Source organism: Amblyomma mixtum, chromosome 3, assembly GCF_055824585.1.
Source record: "Amblyomma mixtum isolate Tamu chromosome 3, ASM5582458v1, whole genome shotgun sequence".
NCBI lineage: Eukaryota > Metazoa > Arthropoda > Arachnida > Ixodida > Ixodidae > Amblyomma > Amblyomma mixtum.
Window position 1 is genome coordinate 372043013 of NC_143014.1, and position 24379 is coordinate 372067391.

Here is a 24379-nt window from a genome sequence, read left to right on the forward strand (position 1 = left end):
CAAACATACAGACGGTGAAGAAGGAACGGCGACCAAAAGAAAAAAGAAAAAACAATAGACAAGGCAAGACAAGCAGCTGAGTGGCATTAAATATGCTTGAAAAGAGGGCGCAGGGAGCGTACGTAGACTGGGTTCGAATTTTCATTGTTGCGGTTGAGGGTGTGACTTGTAGTTTGAATGATTAAAGATTCCATGTGCAGGCGAGGACGTAGCTTCTTTTTGGTTGAAAGCACGTGTGCCTGGCCACAGTCGATGTCATGGCCTGTAGATACTGCGGGCTCGGCTATAGCATTAGAATCCACTTTTTAAGGCGAAAGCCTTTAATGCCTTATACTCTCGTTACCAAAGAATGTTAGCAAGTGTGTCCGCGTTTCGGCGTCGCTACTTAAAAACAAAGTGTGTCCAGGCTGGGAATCGAATCAGGGCCTTTGGCATTTGAAGTGGAGATGCTACCACTCCGCCACGAAGGCTCAGGGTTCGCTCATGAATAAAGGCGCATCTAGTGACTGCATGGATTTCATAAGTAAAATAAAAAAATAAAAAATAAAAATAAGAAAACAAACGAAATAAAAATAAACAATACAATATGAAAAATAAAAATAAAGAAACAGTGCGCCAGGAAACGTTTTCGTCTTGCACAACTTTACAGAGCCAAAGTGCCCCTGCATTTTTTTGTTACGTACATGTTACGTACATGTTCTTTTAGCCGCCTCTCTAAGTTACCGGTTTCGCTAATGTATACGCAGTCACAGTCGGAACAAGGAACTTTATACACTACGCCAGGGTATTTTTCCTTGGGAAGGGGGTCTTTGACGTTTACCAACGCATGTCGCAGTTTTCTTGTCGGAACGTAGGAGATATGAACATTGAAGGTGCGCATGATGCGCGCTAAGGCTTCGCTTATTCCGGGAGCATAGGGCACGGCAGCACGTTTCAAGGACGACAGGGGAGTTTCGCCTGTCGTACAGTTTGAAAGTCAATAGCCTGGTCTTTAAGGGAGCTGCTGATGCGTTGCGATCGTTTGAACAAGGACACAGCGACTGATTTCTTCTGTGTTGCAGGGTGAACCGAATTAAAGTTGAGGTATCTTCCGGTGTGGGTCGGTTTTCTGCAAACGCTAAATCTGAGCTTATTGCTGTCCCGTTTTATCAAAACGTCCAGAAAGGGCAACACACCATTCGCTTCTTCTTCGGTCGTGAAGTCTATTGCTTGTTCTATAGCATTCAAATGGTCCAAGAAGGTGGATAAGTCAACATTACGAATCGTGCAAAAGCAGTCGTCAACATATCTGAGGAAAATTCTAGGCGGCAATGCACACGTTTCAAGGGCACGGCGCTCGACGGATTCCATACAAAGGTTAGCGACGGTCACGGGTATAGAGGCACCCATTGGTGTGCCCTGAAGTTGACGGTAAAAGCGTCCTTGGAATACGAAATAAGTCTTATCCAGGCAGAATTCTAGGAGGCTGCGGAGATCCAAAACATCAATAGGGGTTCGTTTAGGTAGAGTCTTGTCAGCTTCGAGAGCAGCAGAGCAAACTTGTACGGCCAGATCGACGGGAACGGATGTGAAAATCAGCTTGACGTCAAACCAGACCATGAGCTCGTCATCGTCCGGTGCTATGTCGCTTACCTTCTCGATGAAGTCAGTCGAGTTGCGAACGTGCGTTGAGCCAAGGCCGGCAAGAGGGGAGAGGCTACGATCGAGGTAGCTGAATAGACTGTGAAGAGGGGACCGACTGTAGTCTACGATGGGACGCATGGGCATACTAGGTTTGTGCACCTTCGGTAGACCGTAGAGAGCAGGGGCTGAGTCGTTCGTACACAGCAGAGTGAAGTAGAGTGGCTAGTAGGTCGGGGGAACAAAACGAAAGACGTCTCAAAAAGTTTCTGCAAGTCGCGCTGAGCTTTCGCGGTTGGGTCCTTGTCAAGACGGGAGTAGGTGTTTTGATCTTTTAGGAGGTTTTCCATTCTGCTTATGTAGGTGGTTCGGTTCAGAAGGACTGTGCTGTTTCCTTTGTCAGCAGGGAGTATAACGAGATCTTTGTTGTTTCGCAGGCTCTTCACGGCTTTTTGTTGTTCTGTGGTCAGCGGGGACAAGTGTTGTCTTGGGTGATACCTGGAGAGGATGGCGACTGCGCGAGTCCTTGCTTCATCGCGCAAAAGGGCCATGTTTCTTATCCTGGATTCGAATCTAAGATTGTCTGTCGGTCAAAAATTGCCGAATGTATTAAAAGGCCTTTTTGCCGACGTTAGTTTGAGAGAGGTGGGTGAGAATTATCTAGTGGGTAACGTTGTCGAATGCTCTCTTCATATCCAAGGCTAGTACGACCTTGTTATTGTGGGGGCATTCGACGGGGTCGAGGACAGCCCGATTGAGTTGTAGCAGGACATCGTGTGGAGATCTGTGTGGGCGAAACCCGAACATGGTGTCTGCGCACAGATGTTTGGATTCCATAAACTCTGGCAACCTGTCGCGTACCATCGTCTCCATGAGTTTGCCCACACAGGAAGTCAGAAAGATGGGGTGGAGGTTGTCCGTGTTGATGGCCTTGCCAGCTTTAGGAATGAAAGTGACCAGGGCGGTCTTCCAGTCGATGGGGAGTGGCGCTTCCCCAAGCCAGACTGAGTGAATGTAATTCAAGAAAGACGAGTGTTGCCGGGTTGGGGAGGTTGGCTAACAATTTGACTGTAATTTTGTCCCGACCCGGAGCGCTGCCACGTTTCATTTTTGCCAGGGCCGCCCTCAGGTCATGCAGCTGGAACGGTTTATCCAGCTCAACGTTCTCAGAGCCTGCGTAAGAGTACGCCGGCCCGCGGGGGTCCTGAGTGGTGCACAAGTACTGGACCCGGAGCTTGTGCACCGAGTTGTGTTGCCCTGAGAGCTGTGTATTGCTCTTTGGAGGTGTTTTTGAGTTTCCGTGCGTGTTTCCGTTGGGTCAATTAGGGCGCGAAAGAGTCGCCACATGTTCCGGCTTGACATTTGCCGCGCGGCCGTATTGCATCGGGCCACCCAGTTTGAGTCGGCGAGTTGGGCCGCATACTCAGCCGCTCGTTGAGTGAGCTCGGCGATGCGAGCTTTAAGTTTCCGGTTATGCTTTTGCCGGCGCCACCGACGGACGAGGCAATGCCGGGCCTCCCAGAGGTGGAGCAGCTGGTTGTCCACATCCGAGACCGCCTCTGAGAGCTGAATTTCAGTTTAGGAGGAGTGAACGCTAGTGAGAAACTGTTCTAACCAAGACTGGTAGGCTTCCTCATGTATAGGTGTGGCAGTGTTATAATTTTGACTGAACTTAGTCCAATCTGGGAGTCGGGCTTGTGTTGTTAGTCGCGCGAAAAGATGGGTGCTAATCGTAGTGTTCAGGAGGCAGTGGTCGCTGCCGAGGGTTTCCTCGGTGTGGACGCAGTCTGCATACTGAATGTTGCGGGTGAAGGTCAAGTCCGGACATCTATCCCTAGTCACGGAGTTGCCTATACGAGTTGGATGGACGGTGTCAGTTTGAAGAGTGACGCTCAGCGTTGACGCAAGCTCCGCCAACTTGAGTCCCCGCTTCTCTTCACGGCAGTAATCCCACATCCGAGCGGGAGCGTTGAAATCGCCCACAATCAGGAGGGGGTCCCTATCCACAACTCTCAGCGCGCGGCTAAAGAGGCCCGCGAATGATACATTCGGCAATTTCAGAGTTGCAGTATACAATGAATATGTGTAACCGTGCGTCGGTGCGCTCTGCTTGCGGAGTGGGAGGAGAGTCACCATTAAATAGGAGTATTCAAGCTGTATGTCTAAGTCGGCCTGGTTGGATCATAATTTCTATGGACGCACGGACAAGACGAGGGGTCCTGCTGGAACGTCGTATAATTAAATAGTGTGGCGCCTTTCCCTGGCTCTTGGAGGGCAACCACGGCTGGCAAATGCTCAAAGGTTGATAGGAAAAGCCGGAGGTCGGCCCGCTTGGAACGGGACCGGAGCCCCCGACAGTTCCATTGAGTAATCGTAATGAGGGAAGCCCATTTGGAAAAGGGGAGCGCCTACACCGAGCGTGTCCCGCCATGCTCAGATTTGGCGGTGAGACGTGAAAGTGAGGCTGCCCCCGAGCCAGATACCAGGGGCTGAAGCTTAGCCCCTAGAAGGAGGCAGCTGTCTTCGTCATCGCCGAGGTCATTGACTCGGCGGGACAATCTGGAGGGCCGACCAGATACGTTCTTAAGGGGACCGGCTCTGCGAGAAAGGCGGGGATTAGTCACAACGTGTTGAACGATCATAGAGGGGATAGCTTCCATGACTCGAGCGATGACGCGTTCCATCGCTGCCTGCAACACGGTGTCAAATTTGGCATCAAGACGGGCTTAGAGTTCGGCAACGGATGGTTCCAGAGCCGCCGTAGTCGCCGTCTCGCTCTCCATAGCCTCCGTGTCGGGGGTAATAGGGGGAGGGGGAGTTGTTTTAGCCTCTAAGGCTTCAATTTTGGCAAGTAGCATCTAGTTTTGTGCCCGGAGAGAAGCTACATGGTTGTGGAGCTCAGCTTAAGCCGCCGAGCGAGGGTGAGGGGACAGGGGGTGGGAGGAGGAGGCAACCCTGCCGGAAGCGCTTACCTGTTTGCCATTTTTGACGGCGTTGGCCCAGGAACCGGCCACGCCATTCTTGTCTTGGGAGCGGGCTTGCTTCTCTTGGCCGCCGTGTAGTGGCGGTGGTGGCACTTGACAGCTCTTGACGTCCTTCCCGCTAGTAGGCGTCTGTCGTTTTGAAGCATCGCTGTCGACGCTACCGGGGTGACGTGGCTGCCTGCCCGTCACGCTGGATTCCCCACCTTTAGAGGCGGCTGGCTTGTTGGGACGGTATTTTGAAGTGCAGTCCCACGAGTTCGTGGCATGGCCACCACCACAAACCGCACACTTGGACATACACTCGTGAGGGGCCCGCACCCCCTCTGCTATGGGTGCCTGCTGTCCACACAGGCCACATTTATCTTGTGTTGGGTTTGGGCAAGTGTCTGCCCGATGGCGAACAGTTCCACACACGCTGCAGGCCGAAATAGTGCGCAGATATGGCTGCACTGAAATCATTTAAGAGTTGTAGTGAACGTATTTACGCTTCACCGTGCCGGCAAAGGTGAGCCGGGCCTTGTTTGAGTTGCCGAACTTGCGCATATCTAGTAGAATGCTGTGCCTCCACTGCACGCAAGGTTGAAGAGATTGAGACGTCTCATGGTTGGCCACCGTAATAACCCCATAGCAGACGTCCTCTTCATGTTCTTTGAGATGGCCGGCGAGAGGCACATTTCCTTTGACCTATTGGATGGAAAAATCTCCTAGCAGACGGTCTGCGACGTGGGCGTTCCGGGTGCTAGCGAGGATTAAATTATGGTCCTTGCATAAAAGGAGGCTCAACTCGGCCGCCTTAGGCACCTCGAGAAAAGCGCCGAACACGGCAGCGAGCTCGCCATATTGAAAGACGTCCCGGATGACCAATGACTTCCGGGGCTTTATGACGATGACAAAGCCGTCAGGTGGAATTTTGGTGAAGGCCTGGGCCTCCACTTGGTAACGGGATTGCGGCCGTTTGGGCCGGAGTCCTTCGCCGCTTACGATGCGGGGCATGGCGGGTAGCAGCAGCCTTGTCGGTGGTTGGCGTGGCGTTAGCCGCCATCTTGGCCTCTCTCTGGAGCGGCGCTCAAGCAGACGGAGGAGATTTTCATTGCGGATCGGGTCCGCTGGTGCCGATTTGGGTTCCACAGGGACGGGAACGGTCGACCAAGACATGGCGTCCGGGTCATAGGCGCGTTGCAGAAGCGTTTCTGCCATCTTGCCGAAAGAAGCGGCTCTCTCGCTGCCGAACGCCGGTGCAGCCGTTAGGCTTAGCGTCGGTGCCGGAGGCGGAAGGAAAACCCGCTCTAAAATTTGGAAAAGTGGGCCCACCTAAATGAAAATGGTGCCCACGGTTGCCGATGAACTTGCCGAATCCAAAGGGAGCAAAACTGATGGGTTCCAATTAGTTGAGTCGTGGCTCCTGTCAAAAAATGACGGAGTTGAAGCGCGACACGTCTGGCAGGCGCGATACGCTGCCGCGTTCCCCCCGATGAGAGAGAGATGTGGGCTGCATGCGTTAGCGCTGACAACGGTCAGTGAACTCTCGCGATCAACCATTAACTGCAACCTGCCACGCTGGCAAGGTGGATGGGGACTTTAATGTAGATATAAGGACGAACAGAAATTTCTTACCACTTATACGGGAGAACATCCCGTTCTTCTCGCTCGTAACGCCTCCCACGGATGTGATAACCTCGCGAACTGCTTGCGCAGACCTCGTCTTTGAGAACCAGGCATTGGTGCAGCAAGTCGAGCATATATCCATCTATTTATCCGTCCACAAAGCTCCCTTCATGATAATCAAGAAGTCTTAGTGCAGTGTTTCTTAAAGAAGGAATATGTGTGAAAAATAGCAAGTTGCCTGTAATTGTACATACATGTCTTGCTCGAATTCTTTGCCTAAATCTATCAAAAAGCTGAAACAGCTGATGAGCTGCGCTCAAATTTCGCGTTAGGACGTAACGTAATCATCGGCAATTTTTGCTTTATTACATCATGCCACGTACTTAAAATGACTAGAACCCCCTTCCCGCAGACGCTCTCTAAATGAGCGATTTTGTTTTTTAGAGCGCAGCTCTTTGGCGTCCGTTCCTGGGTTTCGCGTCGTCGTCGGCGTCGGCCTCGTAACCAGCTCCGCCCCCAATGTCACGCTTTTCAATTGGTCGAAATGCTCGTGACGTCACAGTGCGCGAATTTCAAATCGGGCCAATTGTACTTTGGCTAGTAACCATGCAACCAATCAAATGGATCGTATAGTGATGCTGCAACTAAGTTGGACTGAGTTTAGTTAATTGCTTAATTAATCAATTAGCCTAATTAATATAGAGGAGAATGAAGAGGTCAGAAGAAAAGAAAAGAAAGACGCGCGCCACAGCGACAACAGCGTCCGCGGAAGGAGACGCTGCTGAAAAAAACATAAGTACGAAGCCGCGTTCCCTCCACCACCACGCACTTCCCCACTCAGTAAGACGTTGCTCGTTTCATATACGTTGTGTCGAACATCCTAGACAGTTCCAACAATTGACAGGTTAATGACAGAACACGATGGATAGAAATACTATTTCATATAAATATGAAATAGCCTAATTAACCTTTCTAGTTAGACCGCATAAATCAATAAAACCGAGAACGAAATTGGTCGAGTTGGGGAATCGAACCAGGGTCTCCGGAGTGCGATACGAGCACGCTAGCCGCTCCGTAATGCCAGCTGAATGGTTTGGAATGAACAAAGGCGCGTCTAGCTAATACGGCGTCTTCGTTCACTCCCATCTTCCCCCTTTCCCTTACGGCGAGGTGCAGGTGTCCACCCAGATATGCGAGAGAGATACATTTCCTTTCCTTAAAAAATAAATTTACCGTCCAGCAAGGCGTACAGCCGAATTGGCGATGGCGTTCTGTGGACTCCCTGGCAGCGTTGCAAGACGCTGTCGCGTTCCACTCTTACAGGCGAAGCTTAACATGTTAACCACACATCAGTAACACACGCAGACAGCCAATGGACGCGTCATTCGCTGGCAGCACTTGATTCATCATTCACAACCACATTCGTGACAGAATGCTGTACTAAGGCTTTCGCCTTGCACCACTTTAGTCGCCAAAGTGACTCCTAATTTTAGAGCGCAGCTCTTTGGCGTCCGTTCCTGGGTTTCGCGTCGTCGTCGGCGTCGGCCTCGTAACCAGCTCCGCCCCCCTTTCATCCCCCCAGCGCTAGCAGCGACCGACTGATAACGACCGACTGATACCGCTGGATGCCGCTGACGCCGCTAGAGAGTCAAGATAACGTGACTGCATAGAACACCGTCGCCGCCATGCAGAAAGAGGAGGAAAGGGTCCCCCCCCCCCTGTTCTTGTGTGGCGGATAGGGTGCTCTTCAGTTGCCGACGCGCCGGTTATTTCACGTAGGCCCCGGCACGTCGACGAATACGTGACCACCTTCCCACGGCTAGACCTGGTTCTTAGCGCTGCGGAAGCGAGGGTATCATATTGTTTGTGTCGGCATCGGCGGCGTTGTCCCTGAAACCAACTCCGCAGCTGGGGTTGACTCACTATCGAAAAGGTGAAACAGCTTATTTGCTGCGCTCAAATTTCGCATTAGGAAGTAACGTAATCGTCGGTATTTTTTTTTTCGCCAGTCACTGTCTGCAATTTTGTTTCGTGATTTGATTTAATTTACTAGGCAAGTAGCCTGTTTTATTCTTATTTCTGCCATGATAAGTTTTGCTAATGTTAGCATAGTGTCCTAGTTATTGGTTGAAAATTTTTACTACTTCCATTACGCTATGATCAGCTTTGCTCATGTTTGTACTGTGTGCTAGTACACTGCTCGTAAATTTTTATGGCATTGCATTTGTTCTCTTAAAGTTCTCTTGAAGTTTGTACGATTTATGTAAACCCAATTCCCTCTATAATTCTTAGACGATTAGGGGTGCAGAAGATAAAAAAATTGCTGAGGCTCAGCTTGGCTAAGCCTGGGGAATGCGAAGCATATTAGTGGCTAGGCTTGGTAATACATGGCTTTCCTTGGTTGAATACTTGGTCATTTTAATACAACCACTAAAAGCCTTCGTCGTGGGGGAAGACAACGGCATGGCTACAGCGGAACGCCTACTAACCCCGAGACGCGCGTTGGGTGAGCGCCTGGATTGCCACGGAAGCCGCGTCTGCCTGCCCGGTGGAGCGAGCGTTTCACCTACACCGAGTGTGAACGCGCGTTCAAAATGCGCGGGAATGCGCGGGTGTGACGGCTAGGGGTCCCACGGCGACGGCGCGAGGTGGAGGCCGGCTCTCTCATCCGATGTCACGTGGTGTGACGTCACGGTGTCACGTGGGGGTCCCACGTCGACGGCGTGAGTGGTAGCTCTAGCAATATGCTTCGCATAAAATAAAAATCCAAATTTGGCCAAAACAGCAGAGCACATGAGCGCGGTACCACAGCAATTCCGCATTGTTAATTTGAGGTGTTTAAAAAAAGCGAACCCAATTGCAGATCAATTCTTTCCAGTCATCAGGCAGTAATACATAAAAAAGGTGAATAAATTCAAGTGATGAGCAGCCACGCTTCCTTCGACGTTACTTGAAATCCCCCTGCCTATTTCCCCAGCGTAACTAGCCACCAGGCGCCATCGTTCATATATTAGGCCATATCAGTTATGCGAGAACGTCACAAACTACCTTGAACACCTTATTTAGGGTACCTAAAACCGGGAACCATTTTCGAAGTCACTTCGTGTTACGACGCTGGACAGTTTCAAAATCTGAAAAAACGGGAAATTTTGGTGCCGTCCCGTATGCAGAATTGCATAAAACTCAAACGCTCTTGGAGGATTGTGTTTGTCTAAAATCGGCGCACATTTTTGTTTTTTGTTAAGCCGGCGCGGCGCGAGAGAAGCGCGCTCGCGCCGCCGAAAGGAATCTTGGGAGAAATCGCCCCTCTCAGCGCGTTGAGAGTGTGCAACCTTGCGCGCACATGGCTTCGTCCTCTCCTCCTCGCTCGGAGGCGGTGGTGACTCACCGGCGGAGAACACTATAAGCAGAAAAACACCTGGATAGGAGTAAATGACTCGCGCGTAGCGCACTCCCAAAAATGTGGTTAGATACTCCTCAGAATAGGGGCGTATCCTCTACTCTGTTAGAAGCGGCATTTTCGGAGTTCTAAAATGAGTAAAGTGTTACCGCTCTCTAGACGGGAGTTTATTTTGCAGTAAATTTCCGCTCACAAAGGAGTTAGCGTGCCAATTATTAGAAGTATAGAAGTATAGAAGTATAGAAGGAGTATAGATCCTTTGCAGCTGACTTTATAGCACATTTCAGGAGTGTGTAAATCGGACAGCATTCTTACGGCCTACCTCCCTCCGCCTGCGAGGCCTAGAGATTTCTACTGAAAAATCTTTCTTGTTACCTTTACGCGCAAGAGCATGTCTCATTACTCCGATCTATAAATGGCTCATCAACCCCCTACGAAAGAAGCCATCGTTTCCTTGGAGTAATCATCGATTCTAGTCTACCATGGAGCCCGCATGTCTCGTACATGAAAAGGCGACTGAGATCGATCGTTCACGTTCTCATCTTTCTTGAAGGAAAGTCGTGGGGCGCATGAGTGCAGTCGATACTCCAGCTGTACACCGCATTATTCATGGGATTTTTTTCGGTACAGTCTCCCAGCACTTGGAAACTTGAGCGAAACGAACATACGGTGTCTACAATGCATTCAAGCTTAAGCTCTCTGGACGTGCCTAGGACTGCCGAAATGCGCGTCTACAGCCGCAGCAGTACTCATCGCCCCGGAGAATCCAGTGACTACCTATAAAACCATCGACGCCTTGAGAGCTATATTCGACACCTCTTTCGGATTCCCGCTCACCATCTTGTCAGTCTTCCTCTAACCGGCCGCGCACATCCTTTGCGAAAATTATTGATGTCCATCGCGACCTTTTACCATCCCAATTTACACTAGCCTCTAGACCGTCCTCACCATTATGGAGCCTGCACCAGCCTCGTGTGCTTCTTTCCATACTATAGGCATCAAAAAGAAGGCTCCTTTATCGCCAGCAGCATTAAAACAGACCACCCATGAATATTTGCACGATAAGCATGGACACCGACGGCACGTATACACCGATTGCTCCGTGACCCCCTCCAGTTCCTCGGGCTCCGTGGTCATCCCATTAAGGACCATAGTTGAGAAAGTAAAAACATCACACCTGACTTCATCGACTAGTGAAGAACTTACAGCTATTCGCGTTGAGATTGGGCATATTAGTGAAGAAACACCCCAGCAATGCTGTTTTCACTGCTTCAAAAGCAGATCAAAAGGGTTGAGAAATTGGCAAGTTGGTACGAATTCATACTTTCTCTGCAGTGGCACCACAAGGACAAGGACGCGGACGGAGTGTCGAGCACTTGTGTTGTCGTCACTCCGTCCGCGTCCTTGTCCTTGTGGTGCCACTGCAGAGAAAGTATGTCAAAAGCAGCTCTCCAAGCCTTACAATATGCACTTCGTCATGGGTGCCATGAACAACTGGTCGAGGAAATCCGAGAGCTACACCACACCGCTATCAGTAAAGGGCACGATATTATCGATCAATGGCTGCCAGAACACAGAGGCATCTCAGGCAACCACCGCGCGGACGAGGCCGCGCGAATTGCTCACCACGAGGGCGATTTTGTGCCCATCCGCATCTCAAGAGTCGACGCAGCGGGTAGGCTTCAAACACTGGCGCGAGAGATCACGCTTGCCTTGTGGACTTCCGGCCATTTTTCTAACCGAGGTTTATCATCAATGGATCCTGACCTGAAGTTATGACTTCCATCCGGCCTACCACGACCGAAGGCAAGTTTGCTGTGTCGCCTGTGGCTTGGTGTCGCATTCAAAAACCATTTCTCTACTGTGATCGGAATGGCTGATAACCCTGCCTGTGACATCTGTGGCCGCTATGAAACCATATCTCATATTCTTTGTGAATCTCTAGCGTGCAGTTCTGCAAGACATTCTCTCTGCCTTGCGCTGGAACCAACCGCTTCACGCCAGCTAACGGAATTCCAGATTCTTGGACACGGGCCGCGGCGATCATCGGTGGTGAGGGCCTGCGAGTCCCTCCTGCGGTTCTTCCGAGTGTCGGGTCTGCACGAGAGGCTGTTACTTTGCAGCAGCCATTAAGCCTTCTGCTTTTTCTTATCTCTCCCTTCGCTCCCTCATCTTTATATCCCCTCACCCCTCTCCCCCATGCAGGGCAACAAACTGGTTTCATCTACCGGCTAACCTCCCCGCCTTCTCTCCTCCTCCTCCTTCTCCTCCAGGACTATGTGGATGTGCTTTTTAAGTAGATTTTGCAGGTAATCTTTTGGTGCAATTTTCTTTACTATGAGGTGGCTTTTATGATGCCCAGACGGGTATATTTCACTTAATTAGGAAGACCATTTGAAATGTACTAACCCTATGGAAGCTTCCGTTTAGAGCTTTTTGTTACAGAATAAATGCGTCAATGAAATTACAGTGACTGATTTCAAACAACATATTTATTGGGTACAAAACATTCGAGCCAAGTGTCCGTCAGCTTGCTTTCGATGTTTGCAGAGAACCAACGCCTTGGCCTCGGTAGAAATTAAGAAGAGTGCCTTGACCCGCACTGTCTTTGGGTATTCAGTTAAATACCCAAAGAAATGAAAAGATGGATGCCACACTTGAAAGCAAGGATGGCGCCTTGAAACGCTTTGCTGTCAACATACAGGCATGTCATTCTATCGCTGGCTAAAAGGCGCGACGTCAAAGGAGGCTCCTTGCGAAAGCAAGATTAGAAAAAAATAAACGCATTAAAGCAATTCCACCTCCAAGCCTTAAGTATGAGGTGCTTCGAGTGTAGTGTAAGGGAAGTTCACACAAGAAATTCCAAGTACACTTCTCAATAAGATAGGTGTTGTTGAAGTTTAAATGTTTTTCAGGCAAAAAAGATTAGCTAGTAGAACATAATAGGTAATGTAATATCTAGTACTTATCTGTACCTTGCCGGTTGACAGGGGCTGAACGCGGTGTTGGGGGTATCACAAGTTGCAGAGAGCCGCTTTCGTAGCCGCTAAGGCAATACGACAAATGGAAAGGAGCGTCGATCGGGAACCTTTTCCCCATGAAACATATTACGCATTCGCACTCGTTTTGGCTGCTTTCCTGCACTAAAAGAAGCATTGCGGTGTAATTTTTTTCACTTCTCAGAAGGTGCCTCACGCGTTCTAGACACCAGATTAAAAGCAAGTATTTAAATCTGAGATTCTGCAAACAAGAGAAAGCGTTTTGCATACACGAAGTGGAAGCGTGCATGGAATTTCTTTGCTAGATAAACCCGAAGCCGCGCATTTTGAGGGCGTCGCCATTCTGCGAACAGGTCAAAGGCCAGGCAAGGGTGATTATCATAGCAGGGGGAGCGAAGCTGTGTTGCAATTTCTTTGGAATTGATAGGAATAGAAAACTACCACCAGACCCCTCAACATTCTCTCACCCCAACTTGTCTTCTGTTCTGCTTTGCCCTCACATTCGTGGCCAGAGTTCAAAATAAAACATTCGACACAGGTCTGTACGGTTGGGAAAGGAATTTCTAGATAGAACGCCAACCACAAAAAAAAAATGAAAGAACACCACGCTTTTGACCCAACTGGGTTCCATCATCAGGTGTGGCGGCGGGCGAGTTGCAGCTTGATTGTTTTAAGCCTTCGGTTAACATTGTCCCGCGTCTGCGCGGCTCAGTGTCCAGCACAATAGTTCCCTCGGAGTCAACCTGTTCAAACCGCGCTCTATTCCCTGTTCATTTGTTTGACATCCGCTTTGTGTTCATTCATTCTTTCGGCGAAGCGCTTGGTTTCGCCAGTGTACGACGCCGAGCACCTCGAGCAGGGGACATTGTATACTTGTGTAGGAGTTATTCTTTTTTTTTCGCTGCCTTTCTGTGATCACCAGTTTGAACCTGAACGCTTGCCTCCATGAATTTCACATAAATTAACGGTGTTTGAAATCCGGAAGCGAACAGGAAACATCTTTTCACATTTTTCAAATGCGAAGAGCTTACAAGATGCCACATTTCAGAACTAGACGCCTAACGACCCAGAAAGCCAGCGCTAAGTATGGTTGCCACCTCATGACCTCTGCCAAAAATCACTGCTACGTTAAGACGACACCAATCCGAAAAATTTAACAATTTAGGCCTTGGGCGCTAAGGCGTCGCCATGTCCTGTGCTGACTACAACGAATAAAATCGTTTCCATTGTTTGCATAACAAGGCCCTCTTAAAATACAGGAAAGGAAGCAACCCACTTCGGCACGCAAAGTTTTGTTCTCATCACTCTTCGTAATAACGTCACAAAAATTCACAGAAACCAAGGGCCATTCATTTTACTTCATCATTGCCTGTACAGCTTTTCCACATTCAAGGGGCAAACACATGGAGAAAATTTCGTCCCTAGGAAAGCACACCATACTTCCAGTTGTACATTATAAATAACGAGCAATGACTGTACTGCCCCACTTTTTTCAGCCGTATGCAACGACAAATTTCTCAGATAACTTATTTAATGACCACTATGTGAGTTTGCTCCTCCGGGCGTCGATGAAGACTTTCGTCTCGGTGCACCAGGGGTTCACACCAAGTCTTCGCACACTGAAGAGGTAGCGGCGTTAAGTGCATGCGCCTCTGCGGCATCAAAGGAGAGTTATACACAACGCTATACACAACGATGATAATCCGGTATTTTGTATCCCTGCAAATTCACACGAAGTTGCAGCGAACGAACGCGGGGCCGTCGGTGTCGAGAGAACTGATGCGTCACGCACACACCGCCATGTTGGCGCAGCGAAACGGCAGCCGCCAACATTTGTATTCTGCGTAGACAATGAATGACCACTCGTTGCTTCTGCACGTATTGCCTGCTTGAGTGAGACGTTCATTGGAGGATTTTGCTGCTAAGGTCGATGATGTCCAGTCTCTTATGTCACAAGCGCGCGCAAAGGAGCGAGTGGCTTGCTGGCGGCAGAGGGAGGTCGACGCGTCACACACGGCCATGTTGGCTCGACTGAGCTAGGCCTCTCACGGACTGCCGTCGAAGGCGATGCAGCATCAAGCGTTCTCCGAACCCACTGGAGGCTTCACAGTCAGGGCAGCGAACTGGCAGCTGCCACTAGGCGGCGGGCAGACACTAAGAAGTGTCTAAACGGCCTGAAGGATTACTGAAACCGACTTAAATGTAGTGAAAACATGTTGACGCTTTATTTCACTCCTTGATTTCTTGATCGCTGCAAAAAAGGGGGGATTTCCTTATTTTTACTACTTACATCCGGTCGCACAATTTTCGATAAGGAGTGTAAAAGCGGATGGTAGCCATTTATTCTCCTATATGGGCGAATTTATGTTTACAGTATAGAAGGTTCCGGACGTTTCCTCCGCACCTGACCAATGACGTCGCCCGTCTCGGCGGGAGCGAGAGAGGATGCCTGTTCTGTAAAAGCTACATTTTGTGAGTTGTAACAGACAAACTCGGCCCGTCCTATAAATAGACGTCATGTTGCATTGAGAAGCTAGATAATGTTACAGTGAGTCATCAAATGATGCTGCTCGGCTTCCGGGGTCAACCCGCTGTTCAGCAAGCCCACATATCTGCAAGGAATCGGCGCCCGTCTACGGGACCGCCACAACGTGACTCGCCAGACGTCTGTCTGCGACAGTGCCCGATGAATAATTTGGTGTTTATTTGTTCTGGCGCTCTCGTGAATTGTTAAGTTCTGGTAAACCTCTGTTTGTAACAGAGCCTCTTTAGTTGCATGTTTTGCATTGCTTTTAGGAACCTTGTGTATTAGAGTGATTTCCTCTGTACCGGCTCCTGCTGTACATCTGCTTGTTAACTCCGACTCGGACGCTGTAATCGGTGAAAGGAGGGCACCAAACGGAACCCCCCCCCCTCCCCCCACCCCTTCTGTCACTACAGGTAGCTGCGTTCCGGCTGAGCTTGTCACGCAAGTCGAGGGCATCTCCTTTGAGACCGATAAAGCTTCACTCACTCTCTGGGTGTCCGGGAGTGTGTGCACCACCGAGTGGTGCATCATTAAAAATATAATTATTAACAGGTTACATTGTGTAATAATAGTACAGACCTGAAACTTCGGCACATTGTCCGGTAACTGTGTATTCAAGCGAAAGCTTCGCTATGCCATGTATCAGCCAAGGCCAACGTGTCCGCACGCTTTACCTTCAAAGATGTGGTGGGACCTTCACATGACTGAGTGTAGGGCTCCACCATTACATGGTGTCCATCCAAAAGTATACTGCGCCTTCCTTGCCCCAAAACTTAACTTAAAGAAAAAATATGAAAAGTGACCTTGACCTGATTAAGTGTGTCCACTATTCCATGGTGTACACACAAAAGTATAGTATGCCTTCCTTTCTTCAAAACTCAAATTAAAGAAAAAATATAAAAACGGCGATTGAAAGGTGGTGTTACAGGGGCTATCGTGGCTACTCTAAAGCCGGATTTTGAGCGTTCCACCTAATTCAAACCGTCAAACCATGCATAACCATGCTTAACATAGCTTTCTCTCACCCACATTTTTATACATATCCCCAAAGCATTTTCTCTGCGGGCTTTCGATCGCGTTTTATGTTTTCTTTTGCACCCCTTCCCATTCAGTTATGCATCCTGACGGCGCCACTAGCCGGTAGGTGGCGCACGTAGCACATGCTCAGGAAAGCTGGGCCTGTGGGAATCGCTGAGAATCGTCAAGCGACTGCTGCATATTCAGTTAACGAATGATGTCGTTTATGCTTTGTACACTGAAAGGTATGCCAACGCTTTCGCTGGGAGCGAACTATTTGTTCAATGTCCGTACAGACAGCGGCACTTAGCCCAAATAAGCGATCCTGTGGTTTTTTTTTTCTCTTTCTTTCGGCGCTCAATTCCTTGGTCTCCTTACCTTCCTCGTATTGCATTTTCACGAAGCCGCGAGAGACAGCGAACAATGAGCAGATATCTCATCAAGGAGGACAAACCTCCCAAAGAGACTGACGAAAAGAAGCCCATTTCACCCGCCGCGGGGCCTTCAACGAGCTCCTCACAGCTTACCGAGGTTTCCCTTAGAGGCACAGGTTCGACATTTGCCGCTGCAGTCAGGGTTAACGCTGCCAGGAGAGTCTCAGTAAAGTTTGGAAGCAAGGATTTTGCCGATTTTGGAAGGAGACTTAAACAGATGCGCATGAATTGGAACTGAGTGTTAAAGAAAAAGAAGCTCCTGCGCCAAGGCATAGGAAGGCTCCAAGACGATATGACGACGGGCCAACATCCTCACGTATTTCCTACGTTCGAGGACATGTACCTTCAGCGGTTCTACAAGGTGGCGGACACGGTACATTCCTCGCTAAACGACAGGTATCCACCAGATACGTGGCAGACGTGACAGAGGTTGAGCAGTTTTTTTTTACAGGAAATGGTGATAGCCCGTCCTGTTCATATACTACGGGCAAGATGTTGAGCCCTAACGGCTCAACTAGTATGCTGACAGATATTGCAAGTCAGCGCAATAAACATGCTTTCTGGCGAAAACAGTGAGCAGCTTCCAGATCTTCTGCCCGAGGTGTCTAAGCTTGTCAAAATTGCTTCAACTATTCCATTCACGTCATGCACATCTGAGAGATCATATTTGTGCCTCCGTCGCGTCAAAATGTATCTCAGGTCAACAATGGGAAAAGATCGAATAAATCACATACCACTTCTATATGGGCACAAAGATCTCGCCCGCAAAATAAATCTCTGTGACATCGCGGACAACTTTATTCAGAGGTCTACTGTGCGAAGAAGCACAATGTGGATTGTGCGGTAGCCTTTGTATCATGTGAAGGACGCTGAAGTTCATCATAGTAAAATACGCCAGCTTTCTTCAATCTGTCACTGTCCATGAGCTCATTTTAATCCCTTCCATAAATTCGGCCCTCAATTCCCCGTGTTGCGCTTCGCCATTGCAAGTTTTCTCATTGACTCCTGTTTTGGTCTTCGTTTATATTTTCTAAAGGTGCATGAACAGTTCATATTCCTTCTTCAAAGTTCAGATTGTTAGCGTGGTGTGAGAGTGTTTGTATGGTCCATTGTTTTTCAGACAATAATACTTTAATATAAATTTATATTGAAATTGTTTTGTTGGCGTCGAATAATGTGCCCTTGCGAAGTGGATTTTGTGTATCCTGAATAAACCGGTGTTTTTAGAAGACTGGATTTGTCACTCGTCGGGCGAGACCATGGCTCACGGACCCGTTGTTTAGAAGGCGGGGCCTTTAGTAGTCTCCGCCTGTCCAAATCTTGTATTAACATCATCTGAAAAAAACATGTCACACCTAATGCATTTGCCCGGCCTGATCGATCACGATATCTTGCATTTCACGTTCGATTTATAGGATGCACCATATTCAAAACGCGCCAAGACCATTAGCGACAATAACAAACCTCATTTTATAGCCGTTAATAACTAGGCCCCTTTTGAGGTAAATACCTAAAAAGGGGCTTACCCGTTTACCTCGACCGCTCAAAAGAAAGAGAATGGTGCATGTACCGGAATAAAGTGTTTTAACTCATTCTTCGTCTTATCCCTCCTCGGCGTGTGTACTCCATTAGGCTTGCTCCATGGTATAACAGATATTAAAACAATTTTGCAGCAAAGGAAAAGACATTTTGGAACTGCTAAGTATTCATTAAAACCTGCCATTGGAACACATACAAGACAGCTGCTGCAGCATATGAAGGAGCACTGAGTCTACTAAATCCACCTTTTTTAAAGTAACTCTCCTGAACATTCTCAAGACTCGTCCAAAGCTCTTCTGGAGTATAATAAACCTGGAAACAGCAATAAAGTGCCGTTATTGCACCCACCGGTGAACCTGCTCCCGACCACCTCTGTGCTACTGTACTAAATGATACTTTCGTTATATCGTTTCCTTCCTCATCCAATGTTATCGAACGTCGAGACCTCCAACTGCGTGATCATTTCGCTATGGATCCCACCATGATGGACCTGCAAGGCCACACCATTACCAATTTTAAACTAACATCTAGCCGAATTGATGGTATAAATGGCGAATTTATACGGAACGCTAAAGAGTGTATTACTATCATGAAACGCTTATTCTCCCAATCGTGTGATCACGATGTAATACTGAAGACTGGAAGACTGCTGTGGTCATACCAGTACATAAAGACGGGGATAAATAGAATCCATGTAACCATTGACCCATATCTTTGAGATCAACAGCATGCAAAATAATGATACTTAGATTGCCACATCTTGCTAATTTTCGGCAGGAAAACAATTTCTTCTGTCTAACAGAGCATGTCTTCCGAAAATATTTCACTTGTCCCATTCGACTACTTTCCTTCATTTACGACTTGCACTTCTGTTTGGAATCCGCTTTTTCATCTGACTGCATATTTCTTGACTTTGCTAGAGCATCCGATAAAGTTAAAGGGACTATGCAGCGAATTAAAAGTCGCTTGTAAATGCTTTCAGTGATTAGAAATGATGCTAAGAAGCATTCAAAACAAGCATGACTCTTCAGAACTGAGCTGGCAATTCATTATGACTTTTTAAAAACTGCATTTTTTAAAATTCGCGGGCCCATAGTTCTCTTCGTAGTGACCGAGTTTGAAACTAAAATCGGGAAAATAGACGTCACTAGTCCCGTGACGTCGGCAGGCCACCACACGCTGTCATTCGCTGGAGCCACGGCAGCCACGACTTCACGGGCACACTTCCGATGGCCGTGAAAATCGTCCGCCCGTGCCGCCGCGCGACCCCTTCTGGCAAGCGCGAGCCAGGCATTGCCTTCACGCATATGTTTTCAATTTACCTCTGCCGCCTCTTTCTATCGGGACTTCGGGAGCCACTCGCTTCCATTGTCGCAGTGACAAGCAAAGAAATGCGACGCGCGCCGTAATCCAGGAAGGCGGAGAGAGACCGGAGAGACGCTGCCGACGCTGCTGCTGGGGTGCTGGGTGAGTGCGATAACCGGAAGTCGCAAACCGAACGTGAGCGAATGACGTAATCATGGGCGGGGCCCAGTCCCGGAGCTGTTTTCTTTATTTTTTTCTGGTGCCCTGCGTGTGTGAGTTGAGGGGGGAGAGGAGGACCGTAATAATTAATCGTCTATAACTACGTGCTTATTGATGCTAGCTCAAAAATTCTTGCGCTGGGGTGACGAGTGATGGAATGCCTATCTCTCGTCTGCTTTACGTAATATCAATTAATTTACTGCATAGTCCCTTTAATAACTCACTGCTATTACATAAACGATGTGTGCTGAACATTGACCCAGCAGTTCTTAGCTGGATCTGTGGATTTCCTTCTTTTTGTGTTGAATCTGTCAGCATTCATGACGCTGATTTCTCTATTGTACCAGTTGGTTTCGGCGTTTCTCAAGTGTCAGTACTTGGCTCCCTTACTTTTTGTTATATTCTGTATTGCTGCGACGTGCCGTTCCCCTCTGTATTGTACTCTGTATCCTGAGAGTAAAATAAATAAATATCTCTTGCCAAGGAGCATGCCCGAAAGAGGGGGAGAAGAGCGAATGAAAATGAGAGAGGGTGCTAACTGCTCTCTGTTCCACCTCCCTCCCCTCGGCAAATTGAAAACTCGGCACATGCAAGGAAGGAAAGAGAAGAGAATACGAACGCTGTTCACACAAGGAACGAAACAGCAAGGACAACATGAATGCGGTTTAGACGAGGAACGAAAGAGAAAACAGAACACGACCGCCTTTCATACCAAGAACAAAACAGAAAAGACAACGAGAACGCAGTTGAGACGAGGAACGAAGCTGAAGATACACCATCAGCGCTGTTAAGAGGAGGAAGGAAACAGAAAATAGAACGTAAACGCTGTTAATACCAGCAACCAAACAGAGCAGGCAACTCTAAAGGTGCTAAGACGAGCAACGAAACAGAAAAGACAATGAGAACGCTGTTGAGACGAGGAACGAAACAGAATAGAGAACGGGAACGCAGTTAAGACGAGGAAAGAAACTTAAAAGACAATGGGAGTACTGTTAAGATGAGGAAGGAAACACAAAAGAAGACGCGAAAAGTGTCAAGACGAGGAAGGCAACACAAAAGACAAGGATAACTCGGTTCGGACGAGGAACGAAACACAAAAGACAGGCGAACGGCGTTGAGACGAGGAACGAAACACAAAAGAGAACTCGAGTGGTGTTAAGGCGATCAACATAACAGAAAAGGCAGTAAGAATGTTCTAAAGACGAGGAACGAAACAGAAAAGAAAACAGGAACGCTGTTAAGACGAGGAACGAAACAGAAAAGGCAATGGGAGTACTGTTAAGACGAGGAAGGAAGCAGAAAAGACAATGGGAACTATTTTAAGATGAGGAAGGCAACACAAAACACAAGGGTAACACTGTTAGGACGAGGAGCGCCACACAAAAGACAACGGGAACGCTGTTAACACAAGGATTAAAACTGAAAAGCAAATGGGGGCGCTGTTAAGACGAGGATCGATTTTGGGAATACATCTTGAGCACTGTCAAGACGAGGAAGGAAACAGAAAAAGACACCACGCGAGCTGTGCCATGTACAGCGTGGTCTGAACCACAGGGCATGTGATATTGCCCTCTAAGAAGCTAGGGGACAATTGTTTGTGTCGATTAGCGAAAGAAGCATCATGCTAATTCTTAAGATGCCCTAAGTGCACCTAAAAAAGCTACCGCATTTTTATTCCAAATAAAAGCTGGTATCATTCAGGAAAGGATAGTTGGCCCCCCCTATGGTGATCGAATATATCACTGTCTATCGCGGCTCCACACCTTGATGACCATGCCTGCGAATGTTGCTCGAGGCGTAAACTTCTTCCCTACTGGCATCACAGGAACTTGCATTTATGCCTGCGCACTTAAGCTGAGCCGCGTTTGAATGTTTAAACCAAGTTTTCGATTCGTGCCGGAGTGTGACGCTGCTCTGGAAAGCGAAATAGAAAGGGGTGAGCGGGCGCACACTGCGAACACGCGCGCCACGGCGGCGTTCTGGGAGCAGTCGTCCGTTCGTCGGGGCAGCCCATCGCAGGCAGCTCTGCGTTATGCGCGCAGCGTCCTGGGTCGGAGGACGCAGGTGCGCCAACGGCGAACGCAGCCGCTCACCCGCTGGGTGATGCTGCCAGACAGACGTCGCTTCGCCGCCTCCCTTACACGCCTCCCTGCCGCCGGCCTTGAGCGTACTATTCAACACCACCCCCTCTGCATCCCACAGGACCTCATCGTTGTTGCCTGGCTCTGTTCCCCCTGCGGCAGGGCCTCGTTCGCAGCGTCGTGCGTGGCCTGACTGCTGCAGCAGGCCAACGCCCACTATCCCCTTCCCCCCTCGCAGCCAGGCCGTGGCTGACACGGCCCCTAATTGAACTGACGGATCCGTGTGTATCCGCCGTGCAACACCCGCAGGCCCCCTCTCTCTGGCCGACGGTTAGCCTGTCTGTTTGCTTTGGGAACAGCGCACCCGATCCTGTGGTGACGCACGAAGTGTGCGCAGTCCGGCTCCCTTTGCCTCTTGTTGAGTTCGCGCCAAGTGCGCTTTCTCCTCGGGAATTCTCACTGAGGGGGATGCACTTCCTGAGCAAAAGATACCTCGCGAGTGACACTACGGCCAGCGTTCGCGCATGAATACAGCTCACGTACGTTGCTGGGTTTGACCCAACCTTCCCTCGACTCTGGAGCCGCCTGCCAGGCGGCAGCATGTGCTTGAGCCCGTGACCAAACGCGACACACTACTATATATTATAAATGCGCGCATGAATAATAGAAAGTCTGCATGCAGCCATACCACATCGAGAAGCTCCGGAGAAACAGACAGCGCTCTATCTTATTTTTTTTTTGCCTGCCATTTGTAGTGAAACGATATTATCGAGCGATAAATATAGGAGGCGTCATTCCCAGCAACTGCGGCGGCGTTGTCCTGCGTAAGCAAGAACTCTAAGGTCTTCTCCAGCTTTTATGGCTAAAATTGGCTGGCGCCATATTTCACTACTGCTGTTGTCACTGCTGGCCCCACAGTGGACTGGTATATCAACTGTTGCACAGAGGCCAGACAATGGTTGGAAAGAAAAATAAGCGAAGAAAAGGAGGCATTCATTCGACATGTAGACTTGCTTACATAAATTTGTCTGAGAACACCACTAGCCGCGCGGAAATCAGCACCACTGGTCTGTGCGCCCCTGTACAAGTTTGTTGAACTGAGGAGACTCTGCAGCCTGTGCAAGCAGCCCACCTTTTAGCGCTGGATTGAGCCAGGAGTTCTAAAGGGCTAAGACGGAAGCGTTGGAAGCTAAGCTAAGCTGTACGGAAGCGTTCGGCTGGGGGCGTCCATGGTATCCCCAGTAATTTTAGCTAGGATTTGAAAAGAAATATCTGCATGCTGTGAGAAGGATGAACCTGGGGCAGCATTGCTGACGGTTGCTTACAAGCTGGAGTGCCTCCGCGCAAAAGGAAACAATTAATTAGCTAAAAATAGGTCATTGAACATTTCAAAGACTTGGGGATAAACAATAATTCTAACACTTTTATTTGCGCCAGAGGCTTATTTTTTTTTTGTTCGACTGCGAAGTGTAAAGCTTTATGACGTCAAAGAAAGAACTAATTCTAAGCGGTAGGTTTATTGCAAAAGCGTTTTCCATGCCTTCAACAAATCGTGTAAAATGCGGTATGTCAATAGCGTTTCCCAGGCGACGCAACCAGCGTGCGCGAGGTGGCGCAATTTTGTCCCCTCGGGGGACAAAATATTCTCGGGGGTATAGAGCGTTTTCTTCAGAACGGGGCAGAACATTCGCGATCAAATATTCCATAATGCGCTCCGTTTCTGCTTTCTTGGGATCATCGAGGACTTTCTAACTGACACTTGTCCCTCATCGCGAATGGATCAAATGTTTAAATACCTTTAGCTCTTCAAAAAGACAAAGAAAACTGTAATAATTTCTGTTTTAGGACACCGCCCTTGCTAATTATATTCCTGCAAATAGTACCGCTTTGTTTTTGTCCTTCATTATAATAGATAAATGCCATTTTACGTATACATTCGCAATTTTCGGGGTTCCTCTCGTCCGCGGTTTTCCGTCAGAGCACAACACCACACGTTAAACTGTAGTTGGCCTGAGATAAACAGCATTCATTTTTTACAGCCGTCGCAATCTGGTATGCACGGCCACGAAGTCAAATACATTTTCAGTGCATATTAAAGATCTCTATTTCTCGATGCCTAATAACAAAGTACTGTGCTTTGCAGCAGAGGACATTCATGAGTTCGGGTATGTGCTTTCCAGAACTCGGCAGGTGTACCAGTGAGCAGCTTTCTAGAGCATTTAATCTTTTAGTTGCTGTAAACTTTCGTTTTCTTTCATATGTAAGTTAATGTCTGCGGTGCGTGCATCTGTTCTTTGTCCGCCGTCTTCGTTTGTGTTACCCTTCGTGCCATGAATCACCGACACCGACTTGCCCAAGTTTCCACCGTTGTTCTTTGTCCTGATGGAATGGATATAGCGGCCTGATTCGGAGGTGTTTGAATGAGCAGCTAGTAGAGCATGCTAGCAACGTTAGTAACTGGCGATGAGGATGAGAGTACCCTGCCGATCCCATTCCTTCGTTTCAGTCAAAGAATTGTAAGGCTTTCCTAATAGGTTGCGATGGGAAGAAGCAAAGATAAAGAAGCAAGAGAATTAATTGAAGCAGAAATGATACATGAATGAGGGCGCACATGTATAAGCACTACTTCCATATTCCTAGGTGATAAAG

The 24379-nt window shown here is 48.6% G+C and overlaps 1 protein-coding gene across 1 annotated transcript in view; it reads left to right on the forward strand.

The window, feature by feature from the left end:
- Positions 1-11909, forward strand: part of LOC149356778 (uncharacterized) — a 48614-nt gene extending 36705 nt beyond the window's left edge. Inside the window, exon 2 of the mRNA XM_089576432.1 lies at positions 11815-11909. Within this exon, the coding sequence (XP_089432558.1) occupies positions 11815-11909 (95 nt within the window). The remainder of the gene's footprint in view (positions 1-11814) is intronic.
- Positions 11910-24379: the final 12470 nt, after the last annotated feature.